Source organism: Carassius auratus, chromosome 18 (genome assembly GCF_003368295.1).
Source record: "Carassius auratus strain Wakin chromosome 18, ASM336829v1, whole genome shotgun sequence".
NCBI lineage: Eukaryota > Metazoa > Chordata > Actinopteri > Cypriniformes > Cyprinidae > Carassius > Carassius auratus.
Window position 1 is genome coordinate 9079866 of NC_039260.1, and position 19373 is coordinate 9099238.

The 19373-nt window shown below is 37.5% G+C and overlaps 1 protein-coding gene across 4 annotated transcripts in view; it reads right to left on the reverse strand.

Moving 5' to 3' along the window:
* The window catches only part of megf11 (multiple EGF-like-domains 11), a 102342-nt gene that overhangs the window by 69831 nt on the left and 13138 nt on the right, over window positions 1–19373 (reverse strand). For all 4 annotated transcript variants that reach the window (XM_026287460.1, XM_026287458.1, XM_026287459.1 and 1 more), the window contains exons 2-5: window positions 13806–13937; window positions 11526–11649; window positions 7755–7856; window positions 7119–7219 (exon numbers count right to left, since the gene is read on the reverse strand). In XM_026287460.1, coding sequence (XP_026143245.1) covers window positions 7119–7219; window positions 7755–7856; window positions 11526–11641 — 319 coding nt within the window. In that variant the 5' untranslated portion in view covers window positions 11642–11649; window positions 13806–13937. The remainder of the gene's footprint in view (window positions 1–7118; window positions 7220–7754; window positions 7857–11525; window positions 11650–13805; window positions 13938–19373) is intronic.

Consider the following 19373-nt stretch of genomic DNA (forward strand, 5'->3'; position numbering starts at 1 on the left):
GTTAATACGCATATTATGATTCTCTTGGAAAACAGTGGGAGAAGTCTCCCCTAACCTTTTCTAACCTAAATACAAGCTCAAAAGGCAATGAATTCAGGTTCTCATAAGTGTTATATAGCAATACAGTGGAGTGCGTGTTAATCTGAATAAATCAATTCAGAATGAACTAAGGGATTGGTACTTGGGCTTCTTTCCCCCCCCCCCCTTCTACTCCAATGTGTTCCTCCAAACCACACAAGAGCCACTCAGTAAGGAGCTATATTTCAAGTTCTGTCACGTTCACAGGAGCCCCGAAGTATGACACCAATCTTAAATGTCAACACTTCGGGAACAGTGAATTATTTTGGCAAAAGCTGCCCACACATTTCGTGGTGCTTATGATAATCTGGGTTTTACCAGTAAATTGTTTTGAAATATTACAATGCATTTTTATACGGAGGGAAAGGGCTGCAGATTTCTTATATTTTTAAGTATGTAAAAGAGTGTGATTTTATGTATTTAAAATGCACTGTACACGAATTAAGGTTTCTATATGAATCAGCTATGGATACTTTTATACCATGTGAAAAGAAATCTTAATTTTTTTAATTATTACACTCCCACTTAACCATTAACCAATAAATAACAACCATTAGTTATATACATGCATATGTAAGTATGCACTAATAATAGAATAGTGACTAGAACATCAGCAATTCTTCACAGATCCAATAATATTCATACTATTTACTTTGACTTTTCTTTGTTTTATTATTGGGGAAAATTGTTGGTTGTCATGGAAATGACAGCACAGCTGTCTGACAATAATGATAAAAATGTAAATATTATAATGGATTTTCATAGCTAAAATCGAAAAAAAATATTGAGAGTCTGGGTTAAAAAAAACCCGACACCCCACAGTGAATGTGACCTTCACATATCAAAAAGAAAGAAAAGTCAACTCCATAAAAGTGCCAGAAGTTGTTTGTATGCAGACATTGCAAATTACCTTCTTGGTTGAAAAAGTTGAAAAGAGCCTCTCAGAATGAATTTAAACATTTTTGTCATGCAAATAAATCACGCTCATAAGAGTGAATTAATGTGTGTGCATGTTTTGATTCTGGCACACACTAAAGCTGGCTGCATTAGGTAAAGGATGAGGCAGGACTTGCCCTCATTCCAGGCCAGCACGGCTATAGATTATTGCTCTTTCAGCCTTCACCTGGGCCCTCAATATTGGACATAAGCACAGGAAGGGTTGGGAGAGAGAGAGGGAGAATCCCAAATACCCAGAGGATGGTGCTTAGAGCAGAAATGCTCCACACACAGAAAATGCTAAACCTGCCACTGGCAAATAATGCAGTATGGATTTACACAGCACTGAAAACCTGATATTCAAGCATGCCAGTTCTCCTCCATCTTAAGAAAAAAGAAAAATCCTTCGCATTTTGTGCTGACAAAGACATCAATTTGACTTCTTGAAATCAATGAAGCCACACAACGTGCTCAAAAGCGACGTTTAAAAAAACTCTGGTGATGAAATGATTGATTTTTGTTACAATCAGCAATTTCTGATCAGACAACAGAGACGAAATGCTAATTTGTCACATCTTTTCAGCAAATTAAAATTAATTTATGTAACGTAGGTGAAAGGATAAAGCGTGCCTTCTCCCGAGAGCTGAATTGATGTACGTGTCTATAATACTTCAGAAAATAGGTCCTGCATTTTAATTAAAATTCAATGAATCTTCTTCCTTCCACACAGAAAAAGTCTATGTCTGCAGGCTGTGGTGAAAAATTACGTCTTTCATCTCGATAAAAGGCTAATCTCATTACACACTGGCGTTATCATACCGTGTAACAATAGAGCTAATTGTAATTGGCATGCATTATTACACCGAATACTCGTCCGGCCAAAGATTTAAACATACAGTTTGACAATCAGTCAATCATTTAACACACTAAATAATCCAAGGTTATTACTGTATGCATTTATCATAAAGGATCTGCTTTAAATCCTAGTACAGTGTTTTCATTTTAAATAACAAACCTAAAACAGGATTTGCAATCAAATATCTAATCCATCATTAAAACTAAGATGGGAATTCTACTTTGCGATGGTGCATGGGACTTCATTAGAGCATCTAATTCTCCAGCAAGAAGCTGCAGCATGCACATAGCATCATTAATACTGCATCACTAACTATTTGAGACTTCTCTGACCAGATGGTGTAAACTGCTTTGGCCACATGTACGGCTTCCCTCTGCAAAAGCAAAGTCATTTTAGCTCAGTATGAGCAAGATTGCCTTCTCAATATTACATGCAAATAGTCCACACTTGCAAAAACAGTTGCTAGTGTTATGAGAGGAACAGACTCACTGGTTTTCTTCACTGCTAAGTCCACTGACAGTTTGGGATTGATAGGAGTAGTGCATGCAGGTTAAATGACTCACATGATGCGGGAACATAAAACAAGAGAAAGTCTTGTTTGATTGACCTCCCTGTGGACACAGAAGGTAACCCGCAAACATGTTGCCTTCAAAGCGACTAGGCTCTGTTGGTTTAGGCCATTAATGAATTATGCCTTTAAAATGCAGCCAATGCACAAGGGACTGATTCAACTAGGAAAGCAGCTCATAAAAGACCCATCCGAGAGGATAAACCCTGAGGTGTTCCGACTGAGAAGAAAAGCAAAGATACACATACATGTAATGAAAATGGCTTTAATACCTTTTCTTGTCCCGGTGAACTGAACATAGCTAGTACTACAAAGCTTTTAATCCTGCCAGTGAGAGCAGTAGGATTATTCACAGAGCAGATACAGCAAAAAAAAAAAAAAAAACACTGAAAACCCACAGACCTCTCTAAGGTGACCACACCATTGCACAAAAACACCTTATTAGACTTCTTGCTAGCACCTCACATACAAGGTTAAATTATACCAGGAAATCAAATGAAGTCTGAACAACAAAATGAATGCCTAGATTAATAATTATTTTTAACAATTTACATTTGTTGAAGACTTTGTACAGAGGTATTTCTTCACTCATGGTTGTACAGGTAACAAATGTCTGTCGCCAAGTCTGGTCTGTGCACTATTTACTAAACGTCTAACAAACATAGGCAAAAGTCCAGAAATTAAAGGGGTCATATGATGTGATTTCAATTTTTCCTTTCTCTTTGGAGTGTTACAAGCTCTTGGTGCATAAAGAAGATCTGTAAAGTTGCAAAGACTAAAGTCTCAAATCCAAAGAGATATTCTTTATAAAAGATAAGACTTGTCCACGCCCCCTAAAACAGCTCGTTCTAACACGCCCCCACATCTCTACATCACTATGTGGGAAGATTTTCAAATGCCGCCCACATGTTCACGCAAAGAAAGAAGGTGTTGCTGCCAGCTCAATTTCGTGGAGAAGCTGCGTTTCATTGCGAAAGTGAAACTACTTTGTTTGACCTTCAAAAAGAGCATGATATCTGCTTCGTTGATCCGTGATGGACCTGAGAAAATACATTAACTTTGTGCTGTGGATCGCCAGATTGGCTTTCACTGTGGAGGAAGTGGAGTCCAGCCTGGGGTTGTCACATGTGGATGCCACAACCCCCGGCCGCTCCTTCATCAAATCCACAGGCCGTTCCTCATTATAGCCGCTGGCTGCTGCTCACTCTAGCTGTGGGCCGTTCCTCACTTTAGCCCCTGGCTGTTCCTCACTCAGGCCGTGGGCCATTCCTTGCTCTTTGTTCGGACAGTCTGGCACTTCTGACTCACGGTATGTAAGTAGGTTTACATATGTAAAGGATTTGCCACTGACGATTCAAAAGCGAGTTTTGAGCAGTGTAGAGTAGCACTTGTTGTTTGTTATATCTCCAATCACAAATGCAGACATGATTTTATGTTTATGTGACAATATGCAACCCAACACGTTAAAAGACAGTATAAGTAATTATAATCAGTAATTATGTCCCCACTGGATGCAACAACTGCCTCATTAGTAATGGGTTTTATTGCTTTTGTCCTGTCATGCCGGTGTTCTGACCGGGACACACCATAACAGTATATGTTGAGGGGTGTAACATTTCCATCAAACGCTTAAAATGTTTGGCCAATCACAACGCACTGGATAGCTGGCTAATGTAAAAATCGAGCCTTGTAAAAATCAATGCATTTCAGAAGGTGGGGTTTAGAGGAGAAACAATAACGCACGTAAAAGACTGACATGGAAGATAACTTGTTGAATGAAGTTGTTTTTGTTTTTTTCTTTGCGCACAAAAAGTATTTTCGTAGCTTCATAAAATTAAGGTTGCACCCCTGATGTCACATGGACCATTTTAACGATGTCCTTACTAACTTTCTGGGCCTTTAATGTGGTAGTGTCTTTGCTGTCTATGCAGGTTCAGAAAGCTCTTGGATTTCATCAAAAAATAACTAGATTTTTTGGTTTTCTGAAGATGAACTAAAGTCTTACAGGTTTGGAATTACAATTTCTGTGAAATTGTATTTTTGGGTGAAATACTGTATCCCTTTAATATTCACAATAAACAATTCTTCCGCCAAGTAAGCCTGAAAGGTTGCATGCTAGGTAGCCTCATTGTGCAGCTGATCAACTGATTTGATCTATTTTACCAATCAGATTTGGAACTACTCGTTTTATAAAGTATACCTTAGTCAACTCCATGTTCAGCCATGTTTTAAACAGCACAGAGGCAATAAACATACCATGAGGTCACTGAGGGGAAAAAAATTATGCCTACCATCTTCTCCACAGATGGTGTGGTTCCATTACAGCAACAACTGTTAACATGAAATTGTTGCAGCTATTGTGTGGTAATGAGAACATTATTGATTATTGTCATTGCCTTCTCCCACTCAGACCACCAGACAATGTCAAAACTGATCCCTATCCCAGCTGCACCTAATCCCATGGTTGTTAGCAGTGCCTTCAGGCTACAGACAGAGCTGGACACAATCCCACTCAATAAGGACAGAAACACAAGATCAACTTTATCTTCAACAGACCATAGTCACTCTCATTCAGCCATAAAAAAAATTCCTGTTACTAAAGGTCATTGTTGAAACCTCCTCCTTTATACAATGACCTTTAGTAACGAAAGAACAACATCTGGTGAACAAGCTGTTGATTTACAAGAGGGTTACAATGTATGTATTACTCTCTTTTTTCACTTATTGTTCAATATTATAAATTTCATTTTTAAAAAAAATCAAGAGGATTTGGTCATTTGGTCAATCAGTTTAATTATAACAACTGAACAATAGTGAACCCCAAAATTAAAATAGCATCTTCATTTACTCACGTTCAAGTATTTATTTTTGTATTTTTTTTCTGTGCAATTCAAAATTCAAAACCTTGAAGAATGCTCATGCTGCTCTCTTCCATTATATGATATTATATTATACAAGTAGATAATCAAAATGTGTCGGGGGGAGTGGACAATGGACATTGTGCTGTAAATAACTTTATTATGTTCCACCACAGAAGTTAATAGGTCTCGAAAAACGTGATGGTGAGTAAATGACAGAGTTTTAATTTCTGGATGAATTAATCCTTTTAACGCTAAAAAGAGTAACTGTGTGAGCAAATATATCAATTAAATAACTGGTTGAAATATCAAATTGCTCAATACCTGCTGTCATGAGAGCGAGGTGTGAAACCGAAAAATGAAAAATGTCCTTGGATCATAAAAAGTGTTTTCTGCAGCATATGTAAATGACTAGGCTTTTAAATCAAACTACAAAGACTGACTACGCTGGTTAGGTCCCTGTGACACGACGACAGCAAAACAGCTGCTGGGTCTCATGGCTCGTTCTATGGTAAAGTGTAAAATTCTCTTTGATACGGTGGAATTAAAATGAAAATTAATTATGAATTAGTGTGAATTCATATAGCAGCATCGCAGGTTAGCAATCAGCATTTCAACCATCCACACCTGCAGTCTGCAGCTCATCCTCTTCTCTTCATAACATTGAACGGAAGTAAAGTTTTATGATTCCTGCAGAGTTGAATATCACAGCGGCCCATATCACAATTTAATGTAGGCTGTTAATTTCTTTCTTTCTCATGGGAGTCCATTTAAAACGCACAGGCTGAAGAATTACATGACATTATGCTTATTAACGTCAAGATGCTTTAGTAGCGGACACCGAGTTGAGACTGAATTAATTTATCATAACCTTACATATTTAAAGCCTAAAAACATGACCACAGGTATTAGTTTCATGCAGACATAGCTGTCCATAGTTAGCCATCCATCCAGAAACAGACATCCATCAGAAAGCCCGTCCCTTCCCTCTTGTTAATAATGCCGAGTAGCTGTGAGGGCATCAAATCCCATTTGCTCTTAAGCTACGTGTGCTGATTTTTATCCTCTCCCTGGAGCTTGGTAAGACTGTCATTTACCTCATCACCTTGACACGGTCCTGTGCGAGGTCCTTTCACGCAGAGATTTTTGCATATTGTCAAACAACCGCTGAACTGTGTGAGCCAAAGGTCTGAGCTGACTGACAGGATTCGCTCACTCGTGATTAAAACACATTAAAGAATAATGAGTCTGGTCTACACAATCACCAATCCTGAGAAACAAAACACGCATTTACAGTCTTGGCAGCGCCAAAAGACAATAAACTAGTATAAAAGCTGACATTTTTGACATTCACTGCTCATAAAATAATCGCTAAAATCTATCATTCAGACCACAGCAAGGGAAAGTTGTTATTTCCTTAATTAGCGTATTATCTCCAGAACGGGAGGAATTAGGACAATGTATTTGCAGTGAATCACTCAAGATTCTTTTTTCTAAAAATGAGCGATAACTGAATGCTATTAACGCGGTTGTAATGGCGTACTGGCAGTGTTAAAACAGAAAATATGAGCAAACCCAATATGAGTAGGACCAGTAATGAAGGGCACAAATTATGCCTAGAATATGCAGTTGCAAAAATGCCTCAAAGATGGCTGAGATTTTGATGAATGCCTCCAGAGAAAGGAGCGGGGTTCAAGGCTTAAGAGGACATTGCTCAAGCAGATGAATGCTTTTATTGTGCTCATAACCACTTGCAAGAAAGAGAAATTGAACTGTGATGATTTAAGAGGAAATAAGCGAGTGAAATATGAAAGACACTCACGGACACACAAGTCTCCGCTCTCGAAGTAGCCAGGGCAGCATTGAGAACGCCGGCGGTACATGGTCCTCACCCCACGCCGATAAGCTGTCTTGTAGCTGGTCCTGAGGTGCAAAGAAATACACAAACATTCAAGAGAAAGCATGAACATCAATAAACCAGGCAGGTGAACTCCACAAGGGCAGAGACACAAGGACATTATGGTATGCACCTGGCTAGTGTAACCGTTAGCTTTTCTATTTGTGTCTAATCCAAGCTACACGCTAGAGGTGGATAGGGGAGAAATAAACATAATTAAAGTGAGCTAAGGAAAAGTTTCCACACTCAGTGAAGGACAACTCGCCTCTGAATGCAACGTTGCAGCACAGTGACTCAGTGAACCCACAGCTTTTAGCCGGGACACTGATGATAAAGTCTTTAATGCAGCAATTAAAACCAATGTAATGTCGGATGACAGTCAAACGGCCATTTCCATCCTGACTCTGACCACTACAATCACAGCTGGTAACATTAACACTTGGTAATAAAGACAATGGCACACCGGCACCTTGATTTTTATGTGTCTAGTAGGAGAGTGCTGCTTGTTGCCATGGAGCAGAATCGTGACAACTGTAGTTCAAAGGTCAGGGTCATGCTCACCTGTGTCTGGTGCATTTAAACCAATTGAGGATGTCGGTGCACCTGGTGTAGTAGATCTGGTCAAAAGGATGAGCGTAGGACTCCTGAACAGTCACTGCGTAGCTGAGAGAAAAAAAGACCAAGAAGAAATTGAAATCTCTCGTTCTTATGTAAAAATCTTTTTTTTTTTTGCTTGTTTTCTCTTTTGCTTTGTTGAAATACATTTAGGTTCTCAACCCTTCAGACTTGAAGGCCCCCTCTGTCCAACACAATATTGCTAGGATAGCAAAGTCCACTAAAGGAAGTATAGCTTTTTCACATTTGGCTCCCAAACTCTGGAATAGCCTTCCCGATAATGTTCGGGGTTCAGACACACTCTCTCTGTTTAAATCTAGATTAAAGACACATCTCTTTCGCCAAGCACTCGAATAATGCATCTCTTAAATTGTGATTGCATTTTCATCTGATCAAATGCACATTCTTATTCTTTAGCTTGGGTTAAACTAATTAATTGTATTTGTTGGAACAGCAGCTACAATAATTATGTCTCTATTTGTCCCTTTGTTTTGCCACGGGATGTAACTAGGATATAAACAAGCTCCAGTCTGGACCAAGAACACCTGAGAAAAGATGATAGTAAAGTTGCATTAAATGCATACATAATTGGTTTATTTTATATTTATTCATTTTGTAGAAATGGCATTGTAACATCTTAGCCCATATAGCATGACAACATTCCCAACTATTAGGGGTGGGCGATATGACAAGAATCTTATATCACGGTATAAGTAGTTTCGCGTATTTCAGTTAGCAGTATATATCACAATATAGATATTTTTGTTTTAAATACACCCTATATCATATAATCGAAATTTCCTAATTCTTGTTTCCAATGTCAGTCACAAAAAACGAATACTAGCCTAAATGTTTTTTTTGTTTTTTTTAATTAAAGCTCATCGAATACTAGTAAAAGAATAAGAAACAAACTACAAGCAATAGGACAAAAAACTACAGTAGAACAAATTAATAAGAAAAGCTACATACATGGTATAAAGAAATCTAATGTATTAAAACACTGCATATTTTTCACAGTGTAAACTAAATACATGTCTTCTTATTAAAACTACACAAGTGATTTAGTCAAGAGCAGTGAGATTTTCTCTTTTTTGTTGTTTGAATAACATGAATGACAGAATTACAGGAATATTAGACTGCTGTCACTTTAAGAGCTTCCCAGGTCCAATATTATGTTACACATGGGTTTTCTTCCTCAGTTGTTTGCTTTCACTTAAGACCTACTGTGTTAACGAGGATACTTGCAAAGTCAAGCATTTTAACACATAAATGTGTGTATTTAACCGTTCAAGTCCTTTAAAGCAGCAAAAATTACTCAATAAATAAGTTCAATACTCCCAGACTCTATGAAAACCATCTTTGGTCCTGGGCATTAACAGTGCAAAGTTTGAGCTTTTTTGTCCATTTAGGTTTTTGCATAAACAGCAATAAACCTACCCCAAGAAACTAATTAAACTCATTAAAGTAAGAAGTGACAACTTGCCGTGGGGACCCCTACCTGAAATTGCCCAAACATGATTATGCTGCAGAGAGACAAATAATTCTATGCTAGTCTTCTAGTCTCAAGTCTATAATTAACTGTACCGGGAAGGTACTGTATCCAAAGAAACAAAACCATAAAATACTTAAATATAATATTCAGACAAGTATCCAACTATTTTGCTTCATTTCAAAACAACTTATCTCTAATAACAAGACTAGCATAATACTTCCCTTCCGAGCTACAGTAGAAAAACAAGATGTGTTGTCTTCCTTGACTTCCTTGAAAAAACATTACAAAACTGTTGCCAACAAAATGACATAAAAGCTCCGAAATATTCAGAGAAGCAATGCTAAAAGTCATTCATCTCTGCAGCCCTCTGTCCTCCTCTCTGCAGAGGCAATTGCTCCTGCTTATTTGTCATATCTGATAACACCATTTACAAACAATAATTTTTCAGGCAATAGTTTCAGTCAAAACAGATTGTTCTGGTCAACTGGATGCTGTTCTGCCTGCTTTATTTTAGCAACTCCCTCCCTCCCACTCTTCCTCTCTCTCTCTCTCTCTCTCTCTCTCTCTCTCTCACACACACACACACACACATAGCTACTACAAGGTTAATAATAAGAACATCAATATTGTTTTGCGAGTTTAGTGACTGAACCTAATATCTGTAGGCAAGTGTAACCAGATCAACACTCCCAAACACAATCCTTTACATCACTTTAGCTGTGCCATTAAAAGTGAATTCAGTCAATACAGGAACAAACAAATGTAAATCCCCTAAATCTCTGAGATAACAGAACAGAACTACACATTGTTTGTGTTTTTCAGCTAATCCAAACAGCTCGTAACCACTTACATCCCACCTTGTACAGAACAAAAGTTTATCCACTGATATCAACTACAATTTCATCAAATACCCAATATCATTCTGACTAGTATGCATATATTACAAAACAAGTTTTTTTTTCAGGAATCAGTGTTGAAGATTGACCTAACTTGACACTGACTGGGCATCAACACTATTTTGAAAAACTAAGCTACAAAAAATGTTTAGTCAAGTTAGTAGCCTGACTTCTTATAGTACTAACTTCACTACATTTTTCTATTGCCCAGCTGTTAAATAGTGTCAGTTTTTTAGTAACCATTTTTCAGCAAGTAGCAGGTAGCTTGACAAACACAGTAAGTCATATTTAACATCACATTCAGTTGTTAAATTTGCAATGTATAGACGGGAGAATACATACAGTACAGCTTTTCCTTTATGTCAGGAAAGTCCAATGCATTCTAGTGAATCTAGTGAAAGTTTGTTTGGACTGTTTAAATACATGAACTGATTCAAAACAACTCCCAATTCAAAAAATATTAAATGAAATGTTCAGTGCTATAAATTCAACTCTGTTACATAGGGTGTCTTCTAGTGTATTTACTGTAAATATATCTGTTAAAGTTAGATGCAGTCACCCTAACTGAGATTGTCATATTTTATAGTTAATTCATACAACTTTTTCAAAATAGTAGCTTGGCTGTAGAAGAAGCTAGACGAGTAGCCAGTGAGCAGCATCACACCATTGTTTTTAAAGTTTAAAATGTAATTATAAATATTTATATATAATATGAAGAGTTCAGATGCAAAAGCTTCTAAGTGCCATCTGCGATTTTCATCTAAAAGGCGCATTTTTATCAGGCTGCTTAGATCAGTAATTTTACTCTAATTGCAATGTATAGGTCCTTTTCTATGCAGTTAAAGTAAAATATCTGAACATAAATATAGGGGCCTGATAAAAATTGTCTTTTTTAAACACCATATAGAGGCTTTTGCATCTGAACTCTTCATATATACTTAATAGTTATTAAATTGTATTATAATTGTTCTGTTTGCAATAACAATACTATCAGTAATAGTAGCAATTTTATTATTTTATAGTAATTAATCTGAATATGATTATTATTATTTCTCATCAAGTATCTATACAATATGTAATTTTTGTATACTAAATAAATTAATAAATAATATAACATTTAATTGATTCATTAATTTATTACAGCCATTATTATAACACTGTCACAATCCATTAAAACTCAAACAATCAAACTGACATAAACCCCTTCTCCATTAAGTTAAAATCCTCTTTTGACCAAAACATTCTTCTGGCATGTCAGAGAGGAATAACTATGCTGTGAGAATCGGAAGGTAAAAGGGAGTTTAACACAGGAGAGTGCCTCTCTCTCACCTCTCCCAGTGACTGCAGACGTTGGGGTCATCTGGGTTGAGGCTCCCTGCACTGATAATGAGGCCCAGAACAGCCAGCACAGGCAGGGCTAATGGGTAGGCCCGTACCGGCCCCATGACTCCTCCTGAGAGAAAGAGAGTGAGAAAAAGAGTGAGAGAGAGTGAGAGAGAGAGAGAGAGAAAGAGACAAGGACACTTTTTGTCCTTTATCATTCTTCTGAATTGGAGCCCTTGGAACATTCTTGGGAGTGCAGTGAAAAGAGATTACTTTTTAAGAATAATATCAAGAAATGTTACAGGAATTTGATAAGCGCGTGACCGTGTGTCTTTGTTATCAGCTGACCGAAATGGGTGAATAACCAAAGTGTGGTGGCAGATGGCTGATATAATAGTGTGAAATGTGTGTGATATAGGCTAATACAATTTTATTAAAACAAATGAGACGCTTGCAAACCTTTTTTTTTTTTTTTTTACAAAATATTTACTTAATAATCTCAAAATGTCCAAATACTGTGGAATTCGTTCATCTGGTCTTTATGCACATTATATATTTACGCATATTTGAGTGACTGTGTATGTTCTGTAACACTTGGCACAGGATATTAGTCTCATGACAGTGACTCTTTAAAACCACACAGGGTTTTAAACTTTCAGGATATTTCATTAGACTCATGATGGGAGATGAGCATGTGTGTGATGAATTGACATGACAGAGACAGATGTAGAAGGGCACGTGAATGACACACTGCTCAAGCATGGGCCAGCGAAGCGTGAAAGCACTGATTATGTTAAACGGCAGGAGGCATCGCAGAAGGACACAAGAACAACAGTTTACTTGATTCTAGCCAACTATAATGTATATGATGATAAAAGAAGCACTATTACAACCATTAACGACCTGGTGATTGTTTTTGTGACATTTTTATGATATTGCACTTTGTTTGGACTGTATACCTGATCTGATCTGTTCGCTTCACTCACTAGCCAATCTGAGAACACTGAAAGGTCTTCAGGGGTCATTCTTGTGTGAGAGAAAATCAATATTGATTTCACTTCCACTACATAACAGTTCATTCAAAGGCAGAGTCTGAAGTCATGTTCATTTCTGTAAAAAGGTTAATTTACACAGTCACCCTTTGAAGGCTTCGTATCATTCCACACTAGGACTGCAGCTGTAAGACATCTCTATTAGAGGAAAGCTGTTAGGATGTTCTGCTCAGCTGTACAAACAGCTGTTACCTATAGTGAATCACTAAAATGACAGATTGGTAGTTAAAATGAATCACATGGGTTTCTTCTGTATTCCTAGATAGGTGTACATGTACATTTGGGACGCTTGCATAGACTTTGAAATGTACAATAACCTAAAAGATGTAAAATCTTTATAAATCCTTAATGATTGGTCAGATCCTTTACAAGGGTACCACAGAACTGATTTCAACTAAGACACAACCATATAGTAGGAAACTTTAGTAACCTAGTATAAGAGTTCTTTAATGTCTTATAATTATCTTTATTTCCTCTTTATTTATTCATAAATAAAATTCAAAATGTTCAAAGAAACTGTCAATGTTACAGTTGTTTACTGAACTGTGTGTTTCTGTGCTGTCACAATGGTTCTGAAAGTCTATAGAAATCACACAGAACAGAGTGAGCCTCAAAAGATAAAAAAAAAAAAAGTTTGAATGTATGAATTAAAGCTCAAACCTTTTAAAAGTAGTATACGTTAAGTAGAAACAACTCTTTAAAGTAGGAGCAAAAACCAATTGCAGGTTAACAAGTGGCTGTTGATTTGTCCTGCCAACCTTTTGACACAGTGCAATTTTAAAGAATGGCAGTTATTGACAACACTAGGTGACATCCAAATTATAGGAGTAAATGTAGAATGTAGAATGCTATTAACATATATGGATGGCAAAAACAATAAGTTTTAAGGGATGATCAGACTACTTCTGTAATGAATTCCATGTATTATGAATCACTGATTTGCACCGTAAGATCACTTAGCCTTTAATCAAAATGCATCTGCGGCTCTCTGTTATCCCCATAGACTTGCGGTGGTTCTCGAGCATGAAAAAGATTGTACTTTTGTCATGGCTTAAGTAGAAGTACCATAATGAGGCATCTGACATCAAATTATTCTGTGCTTCCTCTTGAAGTGCAGGTGACTCTAATGAACACTGATTTCTAAGAATTAAAGCTGCGTGGATCCGACCGGCATAATGGTGATTGCGAACGAGGAGAGACAGGAGCAAAGGCGATGGATCCCAGTCAGACTCACCTCAGACCACGGGCTACAATCCCTGGAGATGTCTGCTGTGGAAGATCACTGCTCGCCCGAACCAGACAACCAGACTAAAAGAGCTGGAGACCAAGCAGACCGATAATCAGGCTCAAAGCAAAGAGAGGACACCTGGGTATTGAGAAACAGAGAGAAGAAACAGTTAGTGTTCAACTTCAGAACAAGAGAGCACAAGAGAGCAGGGAAAAAGGTCTAAATGACAAAAGAGAATGAAAAGATTGAGGAAAAGGGACACTTGGGGAACTGACTCGAGCATTAGGAGCTCCCCAATGCAACAGCTGCTAAATCCCCGATATTAAATCTAAACTGCACTTCCAGTTTGGAGGGGATGCAACATCGGGCTCATTCGCCTCCTGCTAACACACATTACATTACCTTAAGAGCATGGAGAGTCAAAGCCTCTCATCGCCCCGCGAGCATTCTCAACAAAAGCAAAAGGAGAACAAGCTATTCATGGCCATTAACGACACAATGACATGTACTGCCGTGCCGACAGCTCTGGTCTAACTAGGGGCCTCGTATTCCTCAGCCTCATTACGCGGATCTTCATTATGCCTGCGTCGGGCCTTGGGTCATCTACGTGGGTTTCAGAAAAAGATGAGAAAAATAACACTGTGGGTGCAAACAAAAGATTCCGTTTCCTCGCTGTCATCAAGATTCATTATTTATTCTCCTTCTCCTTCAGATTCAGAAGAGGCCGGGCAGAAAGCCGCAGGCGAGGACACAGAGTGGAACAAGAGCAGGAAGACGAGCTGGAAGCACACTGGAGGGGACAGGCTGTCTGGAAGTGACCTCTTCCACCGCTGTTCTGTCTACAAGCCGAAAAGTTCAGCAGTCAGCCTCTAAAAGCTACTGGGTCTTGTTTGTCTGTCTAAGTAGTCCGTGGAGCATCACTGAGAGACACGCAGCTTGAAGATAGGAAGATGTGACGGAGGCGCAATAATCCACGACTCATGTTCTGTTGGATTTACATAAGAAGTATTCTTTAGAATCTCGAGGGGAAATTCTACGAACAAATGATGCTCTGAATTCTTCTGTTTATTAGTTGCAACAAAGCCTAAGGGTGCAAAATGGGATTGCATATATTAACCCGACGAGGCCCACAGGGTGGAATGTACTGTATAGGCACATCACATTACAGACTCATTACAGAACATAATGAAGTGTGTAATAGAAATCTAACTGAATGAAAGGTGAGAGTTAGATTGAACCCAAAGTGGAATTTCCATGTGAAAGAAGCTAACTCTGTAAATAATATAACTGAACATTGTTTTATGACTGTATCTTGCTATCACAAGTCCACTCACATATATCGATTTACATTTTCGGCCACATAGTGCTGAATGGATAAATTATTTGCAAAGTATTTTATGCTCACCGAAGCTGTGTTTATTTTAACCAAAATGCAGTTAAACATTTTTTTATTTTAATATCTTTTCAAATGTAATTTATTTCTTGTGACTGCAAAGCTGAATTTTCAGCAGTCATTACTCTGAGTCTTCAGTGTCACATGATCCTTCAGAGAAATCATTCTAATATACTGATTTGATACTCAAGAAACATTTCCTATTATTATCAATGTTGAAAACAGTTTTGCTACTTAATATTTTTGAGAAAACCATGAGTCATTTTTGTCAAGAACACCTAGATACCTTTACTGTCACTGTTGATAAATGTAATACATCCTTCCTAAATAAAAGTATTAATTTCTTCACTGACTCCAAATATTTGAATGGCATTGTATGTTATATGCCAATATTATGATTTAGTTTTTAATATTTATTGCTATTAGCCAACATTTGATGTTCGGATGCCTTGTAGCATTTAAAATGACTCATTTTAGTTTTCAGTATTTTATTATTATTTAGACAGAACCGTATCGAATTTTAATATTGGCCATTTATCATAATCAAGCATAGCATGACAATAATGAATCGACTGAACCGTACAGAAACTATAATATCATGCGTCTCTACTATTAGAGAGGTTGTATTTGTTTAAAACACTACACCTCCATCAAACTTCAAGATTAATCTTTGAATAAAACCTCTCAGACAAACAGCTTAGTGTTACTGAAATGACAAAATGCATTAGGCTCTGTTCTGCTGCCATGTATTTCAATGGCTGTAGTATTACATGACAGCCATGAAACAAATGGGTAACTAAAAGTATTTCACCCGAGACCGTGATACTGAAATATGAAGCCGTACCATTTTACTTCTCATTAATGAGTCTGTGCACAAAGAACAATAACCTAAAACTCAGATCAATAAGGTGGGCCACAGTGTATATTTGTTGTCTGCTCTGCCTGCCTGGCATCACAATAGGAACAACATGTTTTATTGTCTAAAGATCCTTTTCATAAAACTAAAACTCCCTTTTGGATTCTTTTATCCTGCTGCACTTATTTTTGGCTTTGGAATACAACAATGCAGTAGTCTTCATAGACTTTGAAGTATGTACGTAAATAATAAAAAAGTGCTCTCTGTCCAGACTCTTGAGAGAAAAAGGGTCCTTTAAAATGCTCAATCCAACTCTGTATTCCCACCTTGTCAAGCAAAGGAGACATTGACATGATTCAGGACATGCACGTATTAGAGCTCAATGCAATTAACCGACCAATTCCCTGATCCCCCTGCATCTGAGCCCCTCTGTGAGTGATGTTATGGGTCTGCTGGCAGCTCTCGCAACGATAAAGTAAAATCAACCCATCCACTCAGACAAGAGTCATGACCGCATCTTAAGTTTATGTCAGCATGTCACCAGGCAATGGTTATTTATTTCTGTCCTCATTTAGGAGAAGATACTGACCATTTACATATAATCATTTAGAAACTGAAGAGGTTGCTGACGTTGGAGCGAAGACGCAGTGATTGATTTAATATACAGTAAAGCACCGTGTTCTACCGTACTACACCTTTCCATCCGTCACATAATTTCTGTCTTCATGTACAAAACTAGATTAGATTTGTTAACACTACATGCACCAGTTACAGCTACGTTTCAACTGTAAGCCTGATGGTCATATTTGATTTTGTGTTTGGCTGTTCACTTTATTTATATTTTTTAAACGTATCCAATATCAGATTTGTGTGAACCTGTCACAGCCTCGACTGCCTCGCATGTGCAAAAGAACAATAACAAAGATGGCACGTAGCATGCTGTCATATAGAATTACACATGGAGGCCACTGAAGTTAGTGCTTTCGTGTTCACTTATAAGTTGATGTGTCACGAAAGCTAGTGAATCTGTACACAGATGATAAGTAGGACAAATAAGAGGATGATGGGGAAGAGTGCTACTGTAAGTTTTTCTCACATAGTTTTTCCTCAGGTTTTATTTGTTGTCATTGTAATACTTGAGTTTAACACCTCACAGTCCCTCCACAAAATACCTCCGTAGCTGTCTTCCATATCAACCAAGTGACCAAAGAACTACCATCGTGTTAAATCAAGTTAAGAATTGCGACAAACGTCAAATCAGAGTGACAAAGTTGCATGAATTCTGTAATGAATGATATGACTGTTCAGAATGAGGTCGCAGTAGACCTGTATCTTTATTAGTGGCACATATGAAAGTAGAAATAATTATATAAAAAAGAATAGATTTCAAGAGGTTAGTGAAAAAAAAAAAAGAAACAGATTGGAGTCTTTAAAAAAAATTTAAACAACTTTTAAAATAACATTCAGTCTCGTGAAGCTCAAGAAACAGGTTATCTTTGTAGAAAACAATTGTACTGCTTTCAGTTTTTGTGGAAAACGTTTTTTAAGGATTCATAAGAATATAATTAATCTGAAATATAAATATTCTGTAATATACATTTTACTGTCATATTTAAGCATTTTAATTTGTCCTTACCAAATAGAAGTATTAAATTATTCCAAAAAAACAAACAAAACAAATCTTACTGAACTTCAGTCTTTTTAACAATACAACTTACACTCATTTTCCATATCCATGACTTTGTTTACATTTTGTAAATCGAGTTTAAATTCCATTTTATTTCAGATTTTGATGGTACTCTTCATATCTACCTGCAGACCCAATGATGTTTCCATACATTTGCATCATACATAATACATTTTCTGCACATATGAAGAGCCATATTTAGTGTCAATGTTGCCATAGCACTGTGTGTGAAGCCTGAGACCTGTCAGTGTTCTTGTCACGAGAAAGCAAACAACCTCAGCTGATTAAAGAATTTCGGCAACTCAGCATGGCACCCCCGTGCATAATTGGCCGGTTTGCCTTAAATTATGCCAAGAAAGCTTTCTCCTCATTTTTCTGACTTTACTTAACAAATGTGGGATTTAGAAGCAGCTTCCTGAAATTCTATCTTGCTTAAACTAAACCCCAATTACTTGAGAAGTCATCTTTTAATCCATTTGTATGAAATCGTCAGATTCAAAGTTTCACATGCTAATTAATAATTTATTTAAAGGATTATTTGAGAAGCAAATGGAAAACATAATATCCGAGGTTCTTATACGAAGCTTTTCATTCCAGCTCAGCCCTGCACGTAAACATATCTACTCCGTGGATTCACAATAAGATGAGCAAATAATCATATGGCTGTAACTAGTGGTAACTCAAGCAAAAATAATAAGGTACTCTCTCTGATACGATTAGATGATCACTGCTGATTACTAAAGCTGTTTTCAACCAAAAGGTCACAGACTTTCTCACATGAACCATGTGATTGACCTGAAGGATCTAACTGTTAAGATAGCCTTGTCTTGTCTCATTTGGAAGCATGGACCATTAAGAGTGCCATGGTCTGTTAAATTGCAGCAGCCAAGTAATTCCTTCCTTTATCTGAATGATCAGTGTGTGTGTTTGGACCTAAGGGCTCTAAGCAATGGCTATCTACACACATTAGTTCAATAGGTACTAATCTGACCTGTTTTATTTGCCTTAAAACTTTCAATCGCTATCAATCTTGTTACAAAGCCTGCCAAATGCTATTATACAAAAAAAAACAAAAAACAATATTTTGCAAAGGGCAAACAAACAGAGTCCACACAGATAAGCCAATCTCTTGATCAGCAGCACTCCGTCCTGAATGAAGTAAGTGTGGATGAGAAAGCGTGGAACTGAAAAACAGAGCGAGGAAATTTGGCGAATGCTCTAGGTCACTTAATTCTGGGGACATGGATTATTCATGTGGCAACCACTGATCGTCATGACCCTCATAAATCAAACAATGTGGCATCTCGCACCACCACTGAGCCCGGTTACAGCCTGCTAATCTCAACGCCATCCTTCATCACTATAACCTTTCCTTATCCGCAGTCTACACCCCAAGACAGAACTGAGTTTGAGGGGGCAGGTCTTTCACGCTGATCTTATTTCACCTGTTTATGCAAAGAACAATGCAAACTTTATCTCTCTTGTCATGCTGTGTGCTCTACTCCTGCATAGGCTATCAAAGGCCTCCAGCCATTTAACTCAGGACACCTGGTTGCAGCACACCGGATGCCTCAGGCTTACAGGAGACTAAATATAATTTAGGCCATGTTTATCTCTCGTATTAACATATATCCAATC